This window comes from Euprymna scolopes, chromosome 29 (genome assembly GCF_053919585.1).
Source record: "Euprymna scolopes isolate OS-2025 chromosome 29, ASM5391958v1, whole genome shotgun sequence".
Lineage (NCBI taxonomy): Eukaryota > Metazoa > Mollusca > Cephalopoda > Sepiida > Sepiolidae > Euprymna > Euprymna scolopes.
The window spans coordinates 14,390,375-14,416,353 of NC_136510.1; the positions used below are offsets into that span (position 1 = coordinate 14,390,375).

Here is a 25,979-nt window from a genome sequence, read left to right on the forward strand (position 1 = left end):
GAAGTGGCGAAGGTTTAAATTAAGGCTAGTCAATCAAAAAGAGGCGATGACTTTAGAAAATATCGGCAAAAAAAAAAAGCATCCTCCTTGTAGAAAAGTTGAGGGTGAAGCAATTAATGTTTTTAGCCTATTTTTCGATATTTGTCATCCGAAGGGTTGAGCTTTAAAACGATACTGATCTCGTGAAAATCCGTCACCTCTGCCGAAAGTTTTAGGGAGACATACAAACATGCATACATACATTTAAACAGACAGGTGAGATTTTTATTTTTCTACTAGTGGGGGGGCATTATTATCTAGGGGGTATATAAATAGTTCTAAGCGATCGTACACCCCCCCCCCCGAGCGTGTGTGAAAAAAGCCTTTGCGAGACATACACGAAATGGTCACACACATTTTGCCTTTTATATATATAGATTACAAACTGTACTTATCTCGCATTGGTTGGGAGGTACTTTGTTATTATAATAGCAAAATCTGACAGCCCAAAAAATGAGTTTTCCTTAAAAAAAAAAAATGATAATTACTTACTGTTTTCATCAATTTCAACAATAAGCAATGTTATCTACCTAATTGTCATGTCACAATTAGTTAAATATTTCTAGAATATTACATAAAACACATATTTCCATGATTCAACTTCATGATTCAATTGTTGGCATTCTTTTCCCTGATATCTTTCTAGTTAGAATTCTTTTTAGAAAGACATCAGGTACTTACAGGATGGACTGCATGAAGGTTGCCAACATCCCTAAGTAAAAATGTTTCTTTGGAACAAAGTGGATTCGAACTTGGCACACCCAGGTTGCCAGTCAGTGTCATTAACTACTTAGCCACTGTCACCTCCCCTCTGTTGTTTTTCTTATTTGGCAAGCAATCACCAGGTGTTTCAGTGTTGGAGTCACCTAGCTGAGAAACATTGTGCAAGTCTGATAAATCTTGTCCGTCTCTCCCAGATTCATAATGTACACCTTGTGTTCAATTAATTGTATACAATTAAAAAAGTTGATCTAATTTATAAAATTATATTTTCAAATGTTCAAAGTCAGAACCAAATAAGATTTAAGCTGACAAATAAAACTTAGAATTTTAGGGCAGCCATATTGCAGTTTGCAGGGAAGCAACCTTGTTGTAATATGATATGATATAGGAACTTCACGGAAAGAAACTTCTGTTCATGGAAATTTCACCTAATGCTAGGCACGTGCTGGAAGAAAGAAAGTTCTTTTTAGCTGTGGTAAAGAGACGAGTTCTTGCTGTGAATGTCGTACATAAAGTAACCAAAAATTGAAGTTAAGCAAGCATCTTTCATTGAAATAAGATAAAAACTAAAACGACTTTTTCTACATCCTGGACAACGCTGGGTAGATACAGTTGGTATTAAATGTAAAAAATAATCATCTGAAAACACCTAAGTTTTCAAACAATATGAAAAAAAAAAGATGTCTTCCATTTTTGGAATCGTTTGGTTATATTTAATAGATTTTTTTGCTCTTCTGTTCCCATCATTTTTTTCGCCCTCCATTTTTAAACTATCGAATGACATTGCGAACTCTGCTATATCATTATTTTCATAGCAGCTACTCAACTGAGCTTCTGCCTATAATCCCCCCCTCCCTCCTATAAAACATTAGCAGGCACCACTTGTCTAGCTACAACAACTGTAAAAAGTTTCCCTTATATTCTAACTGTGCCTAAAGCTAAACATAAATTCCATGAGTAAAGTTTCTTTCCTAGAACTGCCTGTTTGTGGAACACAATACCGCATGGCTGATTACCAGCTGACTATAACATGGTCATTTTCAGGTGTAACGTGAACAAGTCTCTGTTAAGTTAGCTCCTAAAATTAACGACCATTACCAATTTCTGCAATTACCGATAATCAGTGTTGTCTCACAGGCCAACAAACACTCATTAACGCTTATCCTCGAATGGCCTTCAAGCCTAGATAAGCGATGACTTTTTATTTAAAAAGAAAAGAAATGTACACCGGTGGTCTGTGAATCGGCTGCGTTTTTTGTTTTTTTTTTTTCGTTTTTTTTCTTATTGTCTTTCTGTTCTTTTGATGTAACCGAGTTTTTCTAATGAAAATGTTTTGTCCTTTTGTTTTTATTTAACAATTAATTGCATTTTCCTTAAAAAAAAGAGGGGGGGGGGAATCTTTTCATCCATTTTCAACAACAACAACAACACTTACTAAAAATACATTCTAAAAGACTATTCCTCCACTTCACACTGTCTAAAAGTAATCTAATTATTACGAGACAACTTCACATAAATACGCATGTAAAACTCCTTCCCGGTGTATCTCAGTGGGTTCCCGACTAGAGCAAGCAAGCAATCAATCGATTTGATTGAAAGATGGACGATCAATGGCAATAAAATTATTGGAAGTGTGAAACATTTGATTCTCATTCAATTCCGGGCAACGTCTAGCCTCCCTGCTAATCTTATCTAAACTTGAAGCATTTGTTTCTTTCCTTTTTCTCTTATCCCTTATTCTTATTTCTAATGATTAATCGTCTAATAAAATGTCTCTGCTTTATTTTCTTCGAATCTGATTGGTTGCATGTATTTTTGTTTGCTTTTCATTTTATTTTGCTTGCATGTTTAAACACTTTGACTGCAATCATTAAAATAAATATAATTTTTTTTTTTAATGAATTTTAACTTTTTTTTTTTTAATTTTATATTCCAGATTTTTTTTGATTTTTTTAAAAATCTTTTTCTTTTTATTTCTAAAAACTTTATTTCTTTTGTAAGTTCCATTAAAAAATTTGACGATTTTATTTAAAAGAATATAATGAGTGCAAATTTATTGAATTTTCAAACCCAAATACAAAATAATGAAACATTAATAATTTCTTTAGGCAGTCTTGGTGCAAATGTTGGGACGAAGTTGGCACTACCAACCTGAAAATTTTCAAGACTGTTGAGGTGTGGGTGTGTCACAGAAGGTGTCAATGACATCTTATATAATTTTAGTATTTTTGTCACTTTTATATTTATTTTTCTATCATCACAAAATGCCATGTTATTTCCGAACATACAAGTTTGTATTTAAGCGGAGATGCTTTTAATTAGTCTTGTGATTTGCAAGCTGCTAATAATCAAGACAAACGCAGTGGTATAATTAACGAAAAGTGTATGAACAAAAATATGTTACAGAAGTATGCTTCATGATTCTAGAGCCATAACTGCGATTAATCACTGCCACAATGTTTAAATGTAACTGTATTTATTGTCTCTAGGTGTCCGTTTATTACTAAAACAGGTAAATCAGCTTATTCTAAAGCAATTAGGTTAAAATATAAACATTTCCGTTTTTTTCCAACATAAACAAATTTTTGATGAGCCGTTCCCCTTAAGTAATCCAATTTACCAAATTTACACTTCTAACGCTTACTATGATATTGTCCTTTTGACCAATGTCCACTCTTTAACCTTTATTTCCGAGTGGCCTCCGGGCCTTGATAAGTGGTGACTTCTTTGTAAAAAAAAAAAATAAATAAAAAATAATTATTAATTTTACTGGAAATGTTGCATGGAACTACCTGCATACAGATAATTTTAAAACACATTTTATTTGGATGTTGAAAGCTGAACATGCTGTGAAATGTCTGTTCTGCCAAATGTCCAACCATGCCACTCACTACCTTTCATTTAAGGCTAGCAAGGTCGCCCGGTGGTACCCAGGACAAAAGCGTAACATATTTCTATTAAAACTTCTATCTCTTCTATATAATTCTTTCTTCCCCATAATTCTCTCTTCTTCCCTCCCCCGGTTTCCTTCTCCCTCTCCTCAACCCTGTATTTCTTCTCTGTCCAGCCTATTTCTCTTTCTGGACATACACACAGCTAACTTGTTTGTATAGATTCCTTGATGAATGAGTCGACAGAAAGGGAATTAATTCCTTGATTAAAAACTCAGAGTTACTTCCCTTCATTTAGTCTGGCTGGAAAACGAATTCTCCCCTAGTGAGATCACCACTATTTTAGATCAAATAATTTTTTTTTCAAGATATATTGCTAGTTGGGATGTAAGCAGCTACTATTTGTGATCGTGTTTAATAGGGGACTGTGGGGAGTTGAAAAGCAAGATGTCTGCTCGCATTACATTTAAACTTCTGCATTTTAGTAGTCAGGGAAGCAAAAAACAGAGAAAGAATTCCAAGGTTTAGAGTATTAGAGTAGAAGGCTTTCCAGCATCTAAATTTTAGATATTATTCATATGAGCAGCACCAAACAAGAAAATACTAACCTTGTGGGTATTTGTTTTGTATTCTTTATTTTTGTTGGATATACAAACACGCACACAGACAGCTGCCTTTATATGATAGATTCATCATGTGAATTTCTTGCTCTAAGGATAAATAAATAAAAAAAAGACGGGCATTTGGAATGTACATGTGTGATGATTGAGGGGAGAGAGTTTGTATTGTCGACCTGATAATGATTGACAGTTAATTTAGTTTCCCTCTCTATCAATATTAATAAATGATTGGTAGACTCAAGTGTTGTTTGCTGACAGCTATTAATTCAATTGACCAAAGAAAAATAACGTGAAATAGAAATGAATTTCAGAACTTAATCAAAACAAGGGAGACAACTACTCACAGAACTTAGGCGAGTTAATAACCAGCTGTACTATCTCAGTGTTCTCCGGGATCTATTTTGTTCAAATTTGTTTTATAAATATTTCTGTGTTCGGTAGCTACACTTTTTTTTTGTTAGGTTCAGTATCAAAGCATATAAGGAACGATAACTCTTATTAAAAGGATACAAGTTATTTCCATGAGCTATTTTTTTTTTTTTTTTTTTGGTCCTTGATATGACCTTAAACTATATCCGATGGTGAGATCCCAGCTTGCAGGCCTTAGGGAGTGTGGAACCACCCTTTAATTTCCATTGCTCCCAGGTCCACTTTGACCCGGAGTGGTAGTACCTGTTAGGGTCCCAACTATGGGTTAAATAGAATACGACTTTAAAAACAAATATACTATATTAAAAAATCATTCTTCAAAATCACCAGATTCGGCATTAAATAACCAGAAAAGGGTTGATATGCCGTAAAACAAAACAACATACATACATATTTTTTTTTCTTTTTAGGTGCTTATTTAATAATGTCTCCATAGTAGTAATCTGTTGAACCAGATTTAAGTATAAACGGTTCTTGTCCTTTTTTTTTTTTTTTTTTTTTTTTTTTTAATAGAAAGCTGTTGCTCTAATTGAACTTTCAACATTTTGATTCAAGTTTGATGCTATTGACATTCCTCCCCTAAATTAAGTGTTCAGAAGTGCAATAAAAAAAAGAAATACATTGATCAGCAGAATGAAGATATGAGAAGAAGGGTTGGTGAAAAGATAATGGCGAGGAAGTTGTTCACTAAGGTACACAAAAGCAGCTGAAATAGGATTGTTAATCAATGTGTGGGACAAAAGATTGGACATAGTAGTCAACATATTTAGAGTTAGTTTAAAAACAGTTTTATGAGTGGCAGTGTGACAGTTTAACAGGGGTAGTTTACCGACAGTCTTGAATTTGCAAGATTTGAGGGCAGTTTCTACTTTTGAGACAGTTGAAGGCAGGGTTGTGGTTCTGAGAAGATGGCGAGATGAATTGAACACTTGACTGACGAACATATGAACGTTAGTGTTTAGAAAGTCGTTTTCTACAATCGGTTAGTTTCATTAAGAATTTATGTGATTTTTAGAATGTGACACCTTCAATCCATGACGGGTACATACAAAGTATTTATGTAAACAATCGCTATTAATATCACTTAGTTTTATTGGGCTATTTTGTTAAATAGTATTTTTACATTAAATTGAAGTTTCACGATATCTTTTTGTTTTTATATTGAATTGTTAAATTTGGGGGTGATGGTGACTAAATGATTATCGACATGGATTGTGAACCTTGATGTGCCAGATTCAATTCTCGTTCATTCCACAGAAACTTTCAGCAAACCCACACTTGACCTTGTATCTAATATCCTAGACAGGAGGTAAATAAATACAATGATTGATGTATTTGCATAAATGCAACTTTACGAAGAAAGAACATTTTTTTTATTGTTAAATGCCAAAAGCCACTTGAGGACACAGGTTAATAAAGCAGGTGAATTGTCATATCAATGATGAAGAGTATTATAAGATGATTGAAAATAAAAAAATAAATAAAGAGAATTTGATTATGCATTTATGACAAGTATTTGTTGACATTGGACTTTAAAATGAACATGTTGTAATCTGTATGAAACCAATCCTGCACTATCAACGTGCCTCCCCCAAAGTCTTAGGAAGTGAAAAAGAAAAGCAAAACAGATATATAGGCATTGGAGTTGGTCGACAAATAATGTATAGGAAGTCGTTAACCCAGGCATACAAAGGCAGCTGAAATAGGATTGTTAATTAAGTGGCTATAACTGGGTCCAAAGATCGGACATTGTGGTCGATATATTTAGAGTAAGTTTGCTAATATTTTTACGAGTGGAAGCAAGTTTTGCAATAATTTATGGACAGTCTTGGGTTTGCAACAATTGAAGACAGTTTCCAGTTTTGGGACAATTGAAGGCAGGTTGTAATGTTCCATAGAGAAGGTAGGGGAGAACTAAATGCCCCCCCCCCCCCCGCAAATATTTTATTCACCAAAAATTTTTAAAATTATTTCAATTTCTGAACATAGTATTGTAACATTTTAACTTAATAATGATACAATACTAACAACTACTGTGGAAATTCCACAGTGGACTCTTTCATATGTAATATATTGATGTTGGCGTTCTGTGGATGTTCAGTGTAAATGGAGATGGTCTGATATTATTGTAGCTCCTTTGTTAAAACTGCAAAAGTATTTACTAATAGAGAGACCCGGTGTAGCCCGATTGTAAAATATGCTTAAATATGATATTTTCGTTTATACAGATTTCATATATATAATTATAGAGTCAATTTCCTTATCGATTTTTATATATTACAAAGTTGTGATTTCAAAAATAAAAAAAATATATCCATATGACTTGGATATATCAGCTTGAATCAAAACCAAAACTTATGAAGAAAAAATTTATATAAGTTGGATTCCTCCAATTATAATCAAAACTCAACCCAAAACTTATGAAGACTTCTTGGTAAAATTATTTATTTTAAGAAATGGAAGGTCATAACAATTAAACGACAGTCACTCTGAAGAAAAAAGATGTAAGCATGATACACAAAATAACACACACTATAGTATTAACATGGAGTTAATTAATTTTGATTTTTTTTTTTTTTTTACATAGGGATCACCACTTATCAAGGCCCGTAAGCCACTCGGGGATAAGGGTTATTTTGTGTACAATAATCAATGAGATAATATCGTAGTAATAGTTGGTATTGGAGATTTGATAAAGCGTCTTACTTAAGGGGGGGGGGCGATTAATCAGGAATTTGTTTATGTTGGACTTGAAGACGTCCAAGTTGTAGTCAGGTGGGAAACAGGCAAACGGAAGAGAATTCCACAGGTGTGCACTTCTCAGAAAAAAGCTATGTTCATGGAATCTACGTTTTGATTTAGGCACAGATAAAGAGTGGGGGAAATTACTGACAATGGTTTTAGCTAGACGGGTGTTTATCATGAAGGATTGGCGAGGGGGGGCAGAGATTGGAGCTCGGACGAGCACTTGCCATGGAAATAACGATAAAACAAAGACAGATTATTTAATTAATTTTATTTGTAAATCTTTGATTTTAAACTGAACATTTGAAAAACTTATTTGGATCAAATTAATTTTAACTATAAAAAACCATTCATCAATTAATAGTGATTTGATTAAGTTTTTTTTTTTCTTTTTTAGTTTACCATTACATTTTCACAATGTCAATATTTTGTTGATATTTTCTTAAAAAAAACTGTATTTATTCAATTAAAAATTCCAAACAAAATAATTTTTTGAATAAAGTATTCTGACCACAATGCACCTAAAACATGGTGATAATTAACCCTTACATTCTACAAGATTAATAATTTCTTTTCGTAAAGTTTTAACCAAATTTTTTTATTTTTTGTTTTAGAACATTGAAGGAGAAAATCAACACGACTGGTATAAGCAGATGTACAAGACTCTTCATCGCGGAGACAAAAGAGAAGGTTTGTATTTGAATAATCTTTTTAATTACATTTCATATTTAAACTAATAATCGTCATGTCGTGTGTCTTGTACAATTGTAGCAAGTAGAAACATCTCTCTTCAGAAACAGCAATTTGTTTTTTATTAATTTTTGCATTATCTGATTCTTTCTTATTACTTTTCCAATTAAACTTTTATTTTATTCTCTTTAGTTTTTTTTTTTAAATATTCATTCTGGCTAAGAAAAATGTTAGTGGAGATATTTCTTCTTACATACCATAACAGATTATAGCAGAGTGATATTTGGGCTGCGGGATTTCAATCCCACTGACAAGAACTAACGAGAGTTCCTACCTACAAAAGAGACACAAGTCACTAGAGATGCATTCGTCGTGAAGACTCGCAAACATGCTCTCAACGCTACACACCCTAACACTCACCAACACACACACCAGAACAATCAACTCAACTATACAAAACAAGAGTAGGGAGGACAGTCCACTGGCCCAAGAAACTTTCAAATGATTACTATACGTAAATGTTCAGTCTCCTTCCGCTATATACTCAAGTAATTTTTTGAGCATTTGTGATAACCACAATTGTTCGGAGTGTAGCAAAGTGATAGTTTGGCTGCTGGATTTCAATCCCGCTGACAAAAACCAACGAGAGTTCTTACCTAAAAAATGAGAGAGACACTACTCACTAGAGAACTGATTCATTACAAAGACTAGCAAATACACTTGCAATGCTGCAACCCGCAAGTGCACAGTCGACATGACACAACTCGATGACTTGCAAAGAGACACGCTGAACAATAGCTAACTTATTATAAGACTAGCGAGGGGTACCCGGCGTTGCCCGGGTGTTTTTCGGGGTATGTGAAAAAAACCCGAAGCGTTGACGACGCGCAGTTGGAAAATAGTAAAGTGTTTTAAAAAAAAACAGGTGCGCGTTTTTGATTGACGTAACGGCGATAGGTATTCAGCAGTTACGATTTTGTGCGGGACAGTTTTGAATAAATCGGTTTGTTTGTTTTTAAAAAGCCGCTCCCTGTTTATTAGGAGGAGCGAAATGAAAGCTACAGTCTGATATGACGAAGTCGACATTGAACAAACTGGCTTTCGGCCTGTGATTAGAGTTGAGTTTCGCTTTTTTTTATACCGAAAACCGAATGTAACGCATGCCGATGCGGGAAATGTGGAATAATTAACGTTTGAAAGTCAATAAAATTAAATAGAGAGGCGAGCTCCGTGAGTAACTCTGAGATATTACAATTTATAGATGATATAAAAAGTTTTAAGAAGTTGTGAAGCGAGCAAGCGCTTCTCTGAAAGAAGCCTTTTGTGGACATCGAGGAAAAGCGAACATGCATACACACATACATTTTCGCTTTTATATATATAGATTAAAGGGATGTTATTGTGTGCAATTATACTGAGTTTTCTCCCTCGAGTTCTTCACGAATACCTATACATGATTAACTATTAAATTGTCTTATTCTTTACTAGCTGTACCTATCCGGTATTACCCAGGAGGCAGTAAAGCTATTTTAGTTTTTAATTTTTGTGTGCATATTTTTTAAACTTATACAGAAAGAGAAATAAAATATTAGTTGTAAAGGAGACAACCGTTTTTAAAATTTCAATAAAAAAAAAAAATGTGTCATTCTTCCTGCAGAATGCATTTTTTTTTTTGTAATTTGTTTAAAAAATGTATATGTACAGATTGTCTTAAGAATAAATTATAATAAAGTCTGTTATTTCGTTAATAACATAGACTTGCAATAACCCTTATCCCTGAGTGGCTTCCGGGCCTTGATAAGTGGTGACCACCGTGTAAAAAAAAAAAAAAAAAAAAAAAAAAAGAACAGCAATAATAAACAAAAATTGATTTGTCACAAAGTTTTGATTTTCAAGCCGAAATGCTATGTTGGTTGGATTTAAAATTCAACCAGATATTCATATTTTTTTCAATTCTTAGGATAACTATTTTCACAACGTTTCAGTCGATGTAATCTTCGACTTTTTTCAGGTGTATCTTGTCAAACTCTAGAATCTGCATGGAATTTTGAATATGACCCTTTACTTAATCCATCCGAGTAGCATGCTCTCGTTCCGTCAGTCATGACCTGGTAGAAGTAATTCGCAATTGTATTTTAGGCATTGCCCGCACTGAAGATTGAACTTTATACCTCGTGAAGAGTGTAACTTAAAACTAAATTTTACCAAGTACATTATCCGATATGCCATGGATCTGTGGTGTAATGGATAAGTTACTTTGTAAAATACACTCTTCCTTATACATTCAGTGTGCAAACATTAAACTAGACAAGATTATTGAAATTTTAACATTTATAGCTTTAGGATTTTAATTTTTCAATTTGATTGAAAAACTTTTTTTTTTGTTTTTATTATCATTTCGCATTTTTTAAAAGAATATTTGATTATGGCCATTTTGTTGTGCATAAAAAAAAGGCATGATTTTAGTTTTTTAAAAAATTCAACATGGCTGCTGAAATTTTCAGTTGTAAATAGAACTAACACTGGTTTCTGCCTTGAAAAAAAAAATCAATCAAAGTGCGAGTTTGATGTTTGCGTCTTTTTTTACTAAAATAACTAATGGTTCTGAATATTACCTTAAAAAAACATACAGTGACAAGGCCTATTTGGAGGCTGTGGAGAATGTCGAGTTACCTCTTAGTACCATTGCTTCCAGATTCAACAGTTTTGGCAGCGAAAATTGAGTTTGAACAAGCAAAACCTTTGCAGCAACTCGTAACTAATATCTAAGTCAATTCTTTAATTTACAGTTCCCATCCGAAAACCAATGAGTAAGTATGGGACCTTTTTTCTGATTATTGGTGATGGTGGTCAACTGCCTTTGCCTTGTGGCAAACTTGAATAATTTGCACAGGAAGTAACATTAAAGAATACAAAAAATGGGAGGAGGGGGCTGAATTAATTTCAAATTATTTCAAGACCGAACACAAATGCTAATTACTATAATCCAAATAACACTTGCTTTGAAATAACTTACATAGACAAAAAGAAAACAGACGTTTACATTGTTGTCCAGAATTCCCCTTATATAAAAATATAAAAGTAAAGAAAAATCTGCACGATGATGTACGTACCCATGATGAAACGAAAATATAATATTCCAAAAATCAGTAGTTTTATTTTGAATAAGAAAATGAAATTTTATGACAAACAGAAGCGTCTGTCTTTTCCACCATTTTGAAAATTATTAAAAAAAACAAAAAAAACAAAACGAAAAAACTCGATAATTCAAACTTGTGAGATTTATGTTGTAATGCCTACAAATTCCCATTAGTTACTTAAAAATGTAAAAAAAAAAAAAAAAAAGTGGATCAAAAAGAAAATTTTTCAAAGAATATTACCATTTTTCGCAACATTCTTGTGAAGTTTTTGTTACTTTCTTTTTGTCAATAGTGAATTAGAAGGCAACTATTAATTGTTTGTCTCAAAAATGGGTTCCTTAGTTTTCACAAACTTTGCATGCAGTTATACAATCAATTACAGTTTGTTTGAGAGATCATAACCAGTATATGTAAAACATTGGAGGTGAATGAGAACAAAGATTGTAGAAATTATATTCAGACTAGCAGGGGTGCCTGGCGTTGCCTGGGTGTTTGGAGGTGTGTGTTGTGCCCAAAAAAATATTGGTAGTAGGCAGGCAGGTTCAAACCCATACCGCGAAGGAGGAAAAGAACATAAAAAAAAAATGACATCTTTGCTATTGCGTCCATCGCTAAACCGGAAGTGGCGATGGCTTAAATTAAGGCTAGTCAATCGAAAAGAGGGGATGAATTTCGAAAATATCGGCAAAAAAGGGACCCCTCTCTGTAGAGAAGTGCCCAGTTGAGGGTGAAAGAATTAATGTTTTTAGCCAATTTTTCGATATTTGTTGTCCGAATTGTCGAGCTTCAAAACGATATTGATCTTGTGAAAATCCGTCGCTTCATTGTTGATTACAACATATTAGGTCATGCTCCTAAAAAAAAAAAACAACAAAAAGAAACTGCTAAATTTGTAGATTAATGTCCTCAGTTAAGAATCACCACCAAATAAAGAGATTTTACTTTATCATCAGAGTACAGAAAGAAGATGGTGCCAGTGTAAAAGCAAAAGCTAAGAGTGTTTGGAGTATGAAGAGTGTTCAATAAATAATACTTCGACTGATTTTAGTAGAGCAACAAAACTTGGCACAGTTATTATTCCTTCTCTACATAGCAAACACTCAGAGTTATACATGTGTCTCATCATGGTTAATGCAGCTCTGGACACTGTTTTTGTAAAAAAAAACCAGGTTGGTCTTTCAATCATGACATCACTTTGGAAATCAAGGCAGCATCATCTGGAAAGCACTTTCTTTCCCAAAATAACTTCATAGCTAGGAAAAATTGACAGTCTAAGGATGCATGATCAAGATATTAGGAAGATGGAGAAAAATCTCATAGACACACGTTCATGCTTTGGATACGATAATATGCACGTTGTGGATCGGAGCATTGTCTTACAGGAGGAGGATACCTTTGTTGATCTTATCCTTCCTTCTGACTTTGATAGCTTTTCTTAATTTCCTCAGAAGTGAAGCAGAATATGCTCCTGTAATTGTGCTTCTCTTTGCCAGGAAATCTGTCATCACTACTCCGTCCTGGTTTCAGAAGACTGTGAGCATCACCTTGCCAGCAGAAGGTTGCAATCTTGCCTTCTTTGGAGATGGTAAATCAAAGTGCTTCCACTACATTAACTAGGCCTTAGTTTCTGGATCATAATGATAGACCAAGGTTTCATCATGTGTAATCAATCTTTTGAAAAACTTTGACTCATCTTCTTGGCACATCTCCAAATTCGTCCTTGAGCACTCAACGTCGTTTCACTTCTGGAAAGACTAGCCTGGCTTTCCGGCGTTGCTCAGGTGTTTGGAGGTGTGTGTTGAGCACCCCTCCCCCCCCCCAAAAAAAAGAAGTGGTAGTAGGCAGGCAGGCTCGGACCCAAACCACGAAGGATGAAAAGAATGCGAAAAAAAACCCAAAAAAACGTGATGTCTTTGCTGTTGTGCCTATCACCAAACGAGAAGTGGTGAAGGTTTAAATTAAGGCTAGTCAATCGAAAAGAGCAGATTATTTTCGAAAATATTGGCAAAAAAGCAACCTCTCCTTGTAGAAAAGTGCCTATTTGAGGGTGAAGAAATTAATGTTTACAGCCAATTTTTCTATATTTATTGTACGAAAGGTAGAGCTTCAAAATGATACCAATATCCTGAAAATCCATCGCCTCTATCGAAAGTTTTAGTCAGATATACAAACATACATACATACATACATACATTTAAACAGGCAGATGAGATTTATATTATAGATGTCAGCAACCTGGGAATCCATTTGGCAGATACCTTATGCATATGCAAATAATCATGAATGATAGTTTGGCAAAGTCATATGTCGATCTTCCAACATGGCAGCCTTAACTTGATTAACAGATGCCTCATCAATGACAGAAAGGGGACAATCAGGTCTGGGAACTGTTTCCACAAATTTCTGACCATGTTTGAATTGACAATACCAGCATTTTTCAAAGTTATATGGTGGAGCATCATTTGTGTTTCTTTCATTTCATAAAATGTGAAATGTGTGTAGAACAGGAGACTTCATTGCTTTGGTCACATTGAAAGAATGGATGAAAGTGCTTGGATTAGATGTAGAAAAAGAGAGGTAGCAGGGGAAGGCCAAGGCAAACATGGGAGAAAACTATAAGATGTATTGGAGAGAAAGAAGGATAAATGAAGACCTGGCCAGAGGTAGGTTAGTTTGAAAGTTAATTTCTATAAGCAGCTAACAGATGCCAGCATGTAAAGCAGATGTTAAAACTGAACATGAACTCTGAGGGTTAAAAAGGGTCAAAAATGGCTATTTGCAAATATTGAAAGAAAAACAAAAAAAAAATATCTGTTATTAGCTTTTACTCAAAATCCGCAAAAAATTAAAATCAAATAAAAAGTCGGCTTGGAATTGCCAATTAATGAAATGGGATACTTCTGGAATATCCTCTAATTATAGAGGATGAGTCTCCCCTGCTGCTTCAGCTTCTTGGAGACTTTGTAGAAAGTACCCATCAAGAATGCCTTCTTGACAATCAATCCAACTGGTGAGGATCCAGGAACAGTCCCAGTATTTGTCGGAGTGAGGTACACCGCCTGGGTATTGCCTAGAGGTCCACCCTCATAGGCTTTCGGATGGGGCAAATTTATCGCTTGTTGCCTGAGGCGCCCCTACTGGGGAATGCCGATGGGAAGTCTCAGGCAATTTTTGCTAGGCTAGAGCCCCTCGACCCATTAGGGGCACTGGTTGGACATCTCCACTTTCCGATCTTGTGTCACATCTTGCTAAAGTGGACAGCAAATCAATATCTACCTCTGGTATAATTCACTTTTATCCCTGAACTCTAGCTTCCCATTTTTATTCTTTTTTTTTTTTTTTCTGTAAGTTTCAATAAAATATTTTCATAAAATAGATTGCTTGTTTTGTCAAAAAATTGATGCGGATTGAGGTTACATTTTAAAAAATATCAATTAGATAACATTTCTTTTATATCATGTTTTAATCAGAATTAAGGGAGGTAACTCTTGAATTTGTTATCTCCATTAGGTTTAAAATCAAGTTATTTCCCATTCTGTCTGTTAAACCAATCTACAAGGTCCCCAAAATTTTAGTATTATAAAACTCTAACCAATATTGATAACTTAGAATAATTCTGGTTTGCCACTAAGGAGAACTGGAAAATATCTCCGCTTTTTTAAAATGTTTGCAAAAATTCCACATTTGCATTAATATCTAAAAATCACTTGTTTTTCTAAAATCCAACAAAAGGTGTGATTAATGGTTGTTTATATTATTTTAGTAACGGTGATCATAAAGGGAGACAACTCATTGTTTCACTTTTTTTTTTTAATCATCCTTTTATGGGATTTTTTTTTATTCAGTTTATTATAAACTGATCAAATTTTTTTCTTTGGTTTATGGAATTATTACTTTTTTTTTCTTTTTCTTCTGCTTATGTTGCTTTCTTTCTTCTGCATTGCTTATAAGACATAACAGTGCTCAATACATGAGTAGTAAAGCTAAGTAGTAGCATAAAAATTATCGTTTTATTTTGATGGAATATTTCTTCCATTTATTGCAAAGAAATTGATATTTTTTTTTGTTTATGGAAGTATTGCTTTGATTATTTTTTTTCCTTTCTTTTTTATCTTATTTTTCCTTTTTTTTTCTTTTCTTATTTTTCCTTTTCTTTTTCTTTTCTTATTTTTCCTTTTCTTTTTTCTTGTCTTGTTTTTGCTTATTTTTCCTTTTCTTTTTTCTTTTTTCCTTTCCTTTTTTTCTTTTCTTATTTTTCCTTTCCTTTTTTCTTTTCTTGTTTTGCCTTTCACAATTTAAATCCCTTAAGCATTAGAATGAACCTATATTTTAATATTGTATTGAACATTTTTTGAAAAAATAAAGAAATATATATATATATATATATATATATAAGTCTGTTTTATTTGTATAACCTTATTTTTGTATAATCCCAGTTTCTATCCTCTTCTGCTGAGAAGCATTAAGCTTCAAAATGTCATGGCCTAAAGAAGTTCTTTTTCATTTTCCTTTCATTTGCGTCTTTATTGATCTGATGATATAATTAAGTTCTATGGAACTTTATTCTCCATCTTTTTAATTATATATATTTTGGTATACATTCTATCTAAAGAACTATTTTGCATTTTGGATCAACTCTAGAGGAGTTTCATTCAAGCTGAAATATTATGAGTGGTTTGTTTTTATATTAGTTTTTACATATCCAATATTTTTTAATTTTTTTATTTGGCAATATATGACTACAATAAATTGCGGTTTCACTTAATGCCTTAATTAGCAAATTCTAGCATTGCTACAAATATTATTTGCTGATTTCTTTATGTCCTCTGATGAGAAGAATAATAAGAATAGCATTCTTTGAAACTCCACGGAATAAAGACTTTGTAAATTATTTTTGGAGTATTCAGTCGAACAATAAATTTTGATTGTAAAGTTCAACTTAAAGTTTTAATTTTCTTTCTCATATATATATATATATATATATATATATATATATATATATATATATATATATATTAAGGCAATCATGAAGGGAAGACGCATCCATTCGTAATTCATTTTATATTAAAAATAAAAAGATGGAGGAGAAAAGGAAAATGGATAGCGACTAAAAAATAACTTTGTATTTAGATGATATACAGAGTGAGCTTGACTCAATATGGAGCTCACTCCGTATATCATCTAAAAAGTCTTGGAGACTGTTCACATTCGCCTTAGGAAGTCTTCCCTTTGTAAGCAAAAGGACTGCTTGTTGGGTTTGAATGTGATCAGCCTCTAAAATTCATCCCCATCTCTTTTTAGATTTTATCATTAAGGAAAACAAATTACTAAAAAATAAATCCCTCGATTCCAATTTTGATAAGTGAGGGCGAAGCATGTCAATTGGCTTGTTTTGATTTTTTTTTTTTTTTTTTTTTCTATTTCCCTACTTTTAGTTTTTAGTCGCTATCCATTTTCCTTTTCTCCTCTGTCTTTTTTTTTTTTTTTTTAATATAAAATGAATTCCGAAGGAATACGTCTTCCCTTCATGATTGCCTTAATAAAGTTCTGTACCCCCAAGAAAATCATGAAATATATACTAGCAGGCCGTCCGGCATTGCCCAGTCATAAAATACACTTAAATATGATATTTTGATAAATGCAGATTTCTTTGGACCCAATATTTAGTAATGATTTAAAAAGTTAAAAAAAAAAAGAAAAGAAAATGACTTGTGCGCCACTACTCAGAATCGAAACTGAAATGTTTAACTTACAATTTACTTTTTTCTTTGGCGTTAATGCCTGAGCTATGAAGACATGTTTGCTGCAAGGCTAAAAATTAAAACATGAACCAATAACTATTACATTACGCTTGTATATTCGTAACGCTGTCGTTCGACCTTCATCTGGAAAATTTCATGTTTTAAAATTATTTACACTTTTGCACCGATTTTCCCCAGCTAAAGTCCAAATATAAAGTTTCACATAGATTCGAATACCTTATATATTAAGTTTCATGTCTGTAGACCAAAAACTGACAGGAGTTTGGTAGGCAAAATTTTTTAAATAAATATATATATATATGTATACATAAATATATATAGAAAGAGGTTTGTGTTTAATATAAGCTTTTTATGCAAATATTACGCAAGTATAAATCATGTAGAATATCTGCATGAATATAATTATACGTAATAGTTAACTAAAGATAATCATCCCATGAGAAAACCGAAAAACTAATAGGAAATTAAAATGAATGTTTAAAAGAATATGAAAATTATCTAGATCTTTTGCAGACAAATGCAATTCCACAACCCATGTATAACAATGTTGTATTTTCTTTTTAAATAAATAGAAAAAAGGATTTTTAATAGGAATATCAATACACAAATTTATACGAGTATTGATATATATATATATATATATATATATATATATATATATATATATATATATATATATATATATACACACACACACACACACACACACACACACACAGAAGCCATACAAATAAATATTTTGAAAATAAAAAATCGATAACAAAATATTAAGTGGTCATTATATTTTCAAGTGATATTTCGGGTAACACACCCCTTTCTCAAGTGATTGAGGACAGAATTTTTTAAAAACTTTCTCTTCGTATGTATCCATTGTTTCTGTATATCTTATCTGGCACATAGTAACAATTACATATTTTGAAAGTTTAATTATTTTTCCTTTTTCCGTTTCATTCTTTGTTTAAGCAATTCTTCAAAGACAGCAATAAACTTTTTTATTTCAATTTTTTTTTTTTTACCTTTTTTTTTTTTTGCTGTGCATGGTGCATCCTACCAGATGCCAGACATTCAGCTAATATTTTAGACGATCCAAATTTTTAGTATTCTAACCATCCCTTTAAGTGCAATTGTTTGAATCTCTCTTGCACTTGGTTCGCTGAGTATATTTACCAGGCAGTTTTTCAAATTCTTTTTTCATGAGACCTGTTGCTCCTATGATTACTCTAACGATGGAGATCTTCCTAAGATTCCAGTTTCTTTTCATTGGTTAAGCATAATGATAATAAAATATTATGGTTTATTCTGTGTGAAAATTAGTAATATAAAAATACTGGTGTTGGGATGATTAATTGGAATCAGAAAAATGTATGCCTATTTTCCGATACCAAAAGCGATTCCTTTTAATTATCTTTTTTTTAAATTGATTTTGTTTAAAACAAAATCTTCTATAATGAATATTTATTGATTTTAAACTACCAGTAAAACTAAAATCTATAGATCCCCACTATCACAAGTGTTTATTCTTACATTTGAGAAAATATATGAACATTTAACGTGTTATAACGATAATCTCATAACCAAAAATCTATTTTGCGATGTACAAGGAATCGGAATCAGGAGGAAAAATTGAATCGTCCTGTCACTAATTGTTATGTATATTTTTTTTGAAAGCCAAAACTCAGTAATAAGATGCTAAGGGGTAACATCTTAATATCGTTTTACCAAGTTTTTTCAATAAATAATCAAAACAGAAAATAAAAATTCAACTTTGAAAATGTGAAATTATGACAGCATGCCAGCCATTTTGGATACAATTGCATATTTATTCATCCAGATGAGTTTCGGTTTTTGAAAGTTCTCATAACTAAATGGTATCAGTTAATATAAAGACTGACAAACTACATTTCTTTACTTAATATGAAAACTTAGTTGATATTATGTGTCTTTTACATAATTTATTACGATCCTTCTTGCTATAAGTTAACATTCATTCATTTTCTTTTCCATTTATTTAAGCAATACATTCAATTTCAAATCCATTTAATTTACTTTATTATATTTAAAAAATTATTTTACATTCAAAATTAATTATTTTTGTAAAAATGTGTCTGTAAATAAACATTTTTTTTTTAAATATGTAAAAAAAAAAAAAAGCATGTTTAAAAATGTAAATACACATTTCTTTTTTAAAAATATGTTAAAAGCCATTTTAAAAAAAATTGTAAATAAACATTTATGCTTAAAAAATATGTAAATAAACATTTATTCAAAAAAGAAAATCTGTCTACGAATATTATTATTATTATTATTATTATTATTATTATTTTTAAAAAAAAAATTTTTCTTTCAACCAACAATTTCGGCAGCGTCTTTAAATTAACACCATTTACTTTCAAGGATTTTCAAAAACTGGAATTCATTTGGATGAATAATATATACACGATTATGCCCCATTTTGATATGTAGAAAATGTTTGACTTTATTAATTTTAATAATTTTAAGCTGTTTGTAATTTTTTCATGCTGCATTTGGAATTTTATCTCCCAGAATTGTAAGACATTTTGAAAATGTTTTTATTATTAATTGTTGAAATGTTTTAGTGACTTTTAATTGTCATGCATGTTTTTGTTTTCATCGCCTATAAACTCTCTCGCCTTCTAATAATAGTTAAGAAACTGCCTATAATGAATCATCAGGGGAGATCATTAGTGGTCTTGGTCTCATGCATACCGTCACAAACTATGAAATTGTTAAGTTCTAATCCAATTAGATCTATTCTGGTCATTTACATATTAATACTCTTGAGAAACGCATGAACCCCGCATTGCCCCCCACCCTTTCTCCAGTGATGGGTAATATAGCATTTCATGTTAAATAATTCCCAAAAGAGTTGATTTGCCGTTTTAAACAAACAGAACATCCAATAATTTAAAGAAAAATCGTTATGCATAGATGGTAATTTGAAATAAAATTAGTGCATCATTTGTGGATTAAACACTTTCTTTTGTAAGGGAGATTTTTAGTCACCATGAGCAGTAATGTATAATGCTTCATGAAATAGAGCATTCTCTGCTGTGTAAAAATACATATTATAGACATATAGTTTTCACTTCGTGTAGTAAGCTTATGTTAATAATGCAAAGGTCAAGATATCTGCTTGTAATTAAAACAGTAGTGATTCGATCTCAACTTGAAGTATTTGCTTGTTTAGCCACACTGAAGATCTGTGATACAGCAAAACAGTGTGTTATATATATATATATATATATATATATGTTATTTATTTGTTTTTGTCTTTGCAATACGTTTTGAATGAATTCAATTATTTATACGAAAGTACATTTTTACCTAAATGCGAGGTGGGAATAATTTTCCCTTTTATCAATTTTGGTACCCTCAAATGGGGACCGGCATATATATTGTTTTTAAAATATAATTATCCACTGATACGTGTTTCGTTGTCTATGATTCATCAGAGTGGCTGAATCTCGCAAGATTCGAAATCGGGGACTCCCATGGTAAGGAGCCTAAACTTCTACCACTGGACCATCTCACATGACTGCTTTGAATATATTACAATTTAAGTAGATGTTATTTTGAATATATATATATATATATATATATATATATATATATATATATATATATATATATATATATAATGAAATTACATAAACAAAAAAAAAAAATCCAACACGGATTAATCTACATTTCGATGGTATTGTCTCCTCAGAGGTTCAAGGCTGACCTTGAACCTCTGAGGAGATAATTAATATCATCAAAATGTAGATAAATTTGCATTGGATTTTTCTGATATATATATATATATATATATATATATTAGTGTTGGGATGATTAATCGGAATCTGGAATTGGAAAAATCGGAATATTTGAGGGTATTGGAATCAAAAAAATTTGTACCGATTTTCTGATGCCAAAACGATTCTTTTGTCTTTTTTATTTGATTTTGTTTAAAGCAAAATCTTCCATTGCTGGTAATAATGATAAAATAATAAATATTTATTGATTTTAAACAACCAGTGAAGCTAATGTCGATAGATCGTCCCCCAAAAGTATATTTTTACGTTTAGGAAAATATTTGCACTTTTAACGGGTTTTTACGGTAATCAGAGAAAAAATACAACTATATAGTTAAATATTTAGAGATTTATAAAGAGTCAGAATTGGTAATTGTTTTGAAATCGAGAAAAATATTGGAATCGTCCCATCACTAATATATATATATATATATATATATATATATAGAGAGAGAGAGAGAGAGAGAGAGAGAGAATTGAAATTGTCTTTATTTCATTTTTTGTTGATAATTCTTAGACTTTCCTTTATGTATGATTTGCGGGGTTACCCAATGTTACCCGGGTGTGGAGAGGTTTTATTGTAAGGGTATTGATCAATGGAGCTCAAAAAACATTTAAATAAAGCATCCAACCCCTAAAATGTTGAAAATAACGCAAAAAAATAAATAAATAAATAAACGTAGTAGGCAGGCAGGATCGAACCTGTAATGCAAAGGAGGAAAAGAAGGTGGAAAAAAAAGCTAACTGCTTAGCCCCCATGCCCACTGCGACAAACAACGTCAGTGGTGTTCGAAATAAGATTAGTCATTGCAAGGCATTTGGTGACTTTGCAAAAATCTTGACGAAAAAAGTAGCCCCTCCTTGTGAAAAATGGCCCAGTTACTGGTCAAAGAATGAATGTTTTTGGCCAATTTTTAGATATTTGTCGGCCGAGAGACTGAGCTTTCAAATGATATTAATTTTATCAGTGCTGGTCGTGTATGTCAAAAGTTTTTAGCGGACTTGCACATACAGACAGTTGAGGTTTTATATAATAGATAATTTTTTAAATTCTTATTGCAAACCGCTTTATTCATTTTACTGCATAAAAAATTATTTTATGATAAAAACACAAGTCCATGATATAATTACAAAGTTCAATCTAGCTGTCAACGGTTTGATTAGCAACATTAACTATGTGTAGTTGTCTAGAGAGTTCTTATTTAAGGGAGATAACTTATGATTTATTACGGATTCTTTTCTTATAACGGCTGCAGATGATAAAAATGAAAAGGTTATAGAATGTAATGCCCTCAATATCAAGGATTTCTGTTGTCTGAACGATTTTTAAATAAACAGTCAAGCCAAACTAGAAGTTTTTATGTCGTAGTTGTGTTTCTGTTTTGTGGAATGATTGTTCTTTTATTTTATTAATATCTATTAGTTGTATCTACCTAGTGTATTGTCTATGATGCAATGAAGTTATTTTGGTTTTTAATTTTTATTTTTTTTGCACACTTTTGAACTAAAAGTAGACAATTCCACTTACCGTGTTGTCGAGAATTGTAATAATCATTTTTTTTTTTTTTTTTAAATATCTGAAAAAGGACAGATTTATTAGAAATTATTTACTTGCCTGCACACTAGGGCAATATATATTTTTTTTCTTTCACAAAGACTTAGTCATTGTGAAAAAAGTTAGACTCCAAATGATAACTATGGAAACACACTGGAACATAAACTATTGAAAAGTGGCTTGCAAAATAAGTCAGTATTTTCTGAATTATGCTAATGCTAAGATATTTATTATGACTATGACTGCTTATTATGATTGACTTTTTATGACCCTGACTATGACTGCTAATTATGATTGACTTTTTATGACCCTGAATATGACTGCTAATTATGATTGACTTTTTATGACCCTGAATATGACTGCTAATTATGATTGACTTTTTATGACCCTGAATATGACTGCTAATTATGATTGACTTTTTATGACCCTGAATATGACTGCTAATTATGATTGACTTTTTATGACCCTGAATATGACTGCTAATTATGATTGACTTTTTATGACCCTGAATATGACTGCTAATTATGATTGACTTTTTATGACCCTGAATATGACTGCTAATTATGATTGACTTTTTATGACCCTGAATATGACTGCTAATTATGATTGACTTTTTATGACCCTGAATATGACTGCTAATTATGATTGACTTTTTATGACCCTGAATATGACTGCTAATTATGATTGACTTTTTATGACCCTGAATATGACTGCTAATTATGACTTTAACCGTTTTTCATAACTCTAATCATTTTTCATGATCCTGATTTCTTCTTATGACTCCATTTTCTCATGATTCTAACTGCATTAATATTGTTGAATGAAATGAAGTGACCATTTTAATTTTTCTTTCTTTTCTTTTTGATTGACTGATGAACAAAATTCTCTTTGTATTTCTTTTTCAGTAAATCTTTTTTCTCTCCTCTACATATTTCTTTGTTGCTTTTTGCTTCAATATCTTTCTATGTAACCAAGTTTTTTTGTTTTTTTTTTTACTTGAGAGTCACCATTTACCAAGGGCCGAAAGCCACTTGAGGTAAGGGTTAATGAATGTAAAGTAGTAGTGTAGTAATCGTTAGTGGTATAAATTGGGGGGAATTTGATTAACAAACTTGTTTACATTGAATTTGAAGGCTAGCATGTTGTATTCAACTGGGAAGCAGGCCAGCGGAACAGTGTGCCATAGTTCTGGGAAAGAAGCTTTGTTCATGGAATCTGTGTTTAGATTTAGACACAGAAAGTGGGGAAATCATATATAATGGTTGTAGCCAGTCTAGTGATTTTTTGTGAAATTTTTTTTTTTTTTTGGGGGGGGGGGTATAGATTGGAAGTCAGTCAAGCACTTGCCATGAAAATAACAATAGAGCAGATCCAGGCTTGTGACGTCTGTTCTGTGGAAAAGAGGTTGCAGAGAAGAGAAAAGGGCATCACCTACTAGGTTTCAAAGTCAGTTTTCAACTCTATCAAGGCAGGATAAGGCATGCCGAGCAGCCCCTGCCCAGATGTGGCAACAGTACTCCATTTTAGGATGTACCTGACTCTTAGAAAGATAGCATCAGTAGTGAGATACCTACTGGAACGGTAAAGTGATCCAACCATTTTTCCAGTAATTTTGGCAACAGATTTGATGTATGTGTTCCATTTCAGATCAGGAGTGAAGTTCAATCCCAAAAACTTGTCAAGGCATAGAGCTTCCCCAAGATATGAGAGCTACTCATTTCAATTGGGGCGTGATGGGGATCAGAGCGATTATGATGAAATGCCTTAAAATTAACCAACCGTCCTTTTCCCCAGTGAAAAATGGTTAAACTTAAGCAATTTTAACCTACAACTGTATATTTGCACATGCACAGAGGTAACAGATTTAGTTGACTTACACCTGCCAAGATCATTTTTTTTCTTTCAATTTTTACCTTTTAGCAACTATTTTTACCGGCTAAAAGTCAAATCACATTAGTTCAACAGGTCTAAAACTCCTATATATCAAGTTTTAAGTCTGTAGACCAAAAATTCAGAAAGGAGTTTCATAGAGACTGTTCTGCAGTCACACACAGACAAGGTTACTTATATATATGTGTGTGTGTGTGTGTGCATGAGCTAGAACGTTTTCATCCTAAATGCTACGTAATTATGCACAATGTAAAAACTATGCATAAATGAACTGAGCGTAATAGTTAATGAAATCAATAATACAATAAGAAACCATAAAAAATGAATAAGTAATTAAAGTTCGATTTTGAAAGAATATGCAGATTAGTTAACCTTTATTCAGTCGTTTGTATATTTTGTGTAGTTCGTTTTAATAATTTTAAAATAAAAACATGGAAGCTTTTAAAATCAATGTAAGTGCGACGAAACACTCGACTTTATACAGAGATTTTGTGTAATTCAAGTATATAGTAAAAAAGCCAAGGGGGAGAAATTCGGATGAAGTCAGCTTTTGTAAAAGTAAAGTGGTAAACAATAGATGAGGGCAACCCAAAGGCTCCCTCTTTATTAGCTAGTACATCAAGACCAAAATGTAAAGGGGGGGCACTATTCTCTAAGAACCCCTTCACTTACCCTTGATTGTCACCTTATAATGCTGAATGTTTAAGCAAAGGGACATCAATTAATATTTTTCTCTTTGGTATTATTCAGCCGAGGATTGAACCCTGATATCCCAGCTCATTAGCAAACACTTTTACCTTAATGCTAGTTTTGTATAATAATAGATTTTATTTGTTTGATAGAAACTGCTCCAGACAAAGTGTGAAGCCGTTTGATGTAATGAAAGCTGATTGTTACAAATACAGTCAATACCTATTGAAAAAGACCAAGGTTATCAGGTAGAAGAGAAACATCCCGGAAGAAGAGAATTTCACAAGCTTGAAGTTTTTGAAAAGATTTTTTGAACCAAAATTTTTTGACTGCCCAATTACTTTTGATTTACTCTATACAGTTCTTTGATAAACATCAATTTCTTCTTTTTTATTATCTCCTACCAAGGTTTAGGGAGGCTGTCACTCTTCTCCCAGGATTACTCCACTTACCCTTAATCGTCACCTTATAATGCTGAATGTTTTAGCAAAGAAGCAGCGATTATTATTTTTTAAGTCTTTGATGTGGCTCAACCAAAGATTGAACCCTGATCTCCCAGCCCATTAACAAACACACTTACCATTGTGTTGATTTCGTATAATAGATTTGTTTTTTATGCAAACTGCTCTAAACAAGGCTCGAATCCACTTTTTTTCTTTCATATGGAAATCGCTCCAGGCAAGGCTTGAAGACACTTTTTTTTTTCATATGGAAATCGTTCCAGACAAGGCTTGAAGCCACTTTTCTTTCATATGAAAATCGCTCCAGACAAGATATGAAACCACTTAATGTAAGGAGCTAAGAAGATTGAAAGCTGATTATCGCAGATGCAGTAGATGCCTATTGGCTTTAGTCTTGAAAAGACCAAGGTATAAAGAAAGTCTCTAGCAAGGAAATTCCACACGCCTGAAATTCTTGAAAAGATTTTTGAACTAAAATTTTTTGACCACCCAATTACGTTTAACTCACCACCCTAAACAGTATTTTGAC

At 32.2% G+C, this 25,979-nt stretch overlaps 1 protein-coding gene across 50 annotated transcripts in view; it reads left to right on the plus strand.

Moving 5' to 3' along the window:
* LOC145252497 (uncharacterized) overlaps positions 1–25,979 on the plus strand; it is a 957,520-nt gene that overhangs the window by 545,788 nt on the left and 385,753 nt on the right. For 44 of the 50 annotated variants that reach the window (XM_080111966.1, XM_080111968.1, XM_080111938.1 and 41 more), the window contains one exon: positions 8,062–8,137. In XM_080111966.1, coding sequence (XP_079968092.1) covers positions 8,062–8,137 — 76 coding nt within the window. Of the gene's footprint in view, positions 1–8,061; positions 8,138–10,926; positions 10,948–25,979 lie in introns of all 50 variants that reach the window. The other 6 variants (XM_080111941.1, XM_080111971.1, XM_080111957.1 and 3 more) reach the window with 1 other exon arrangement.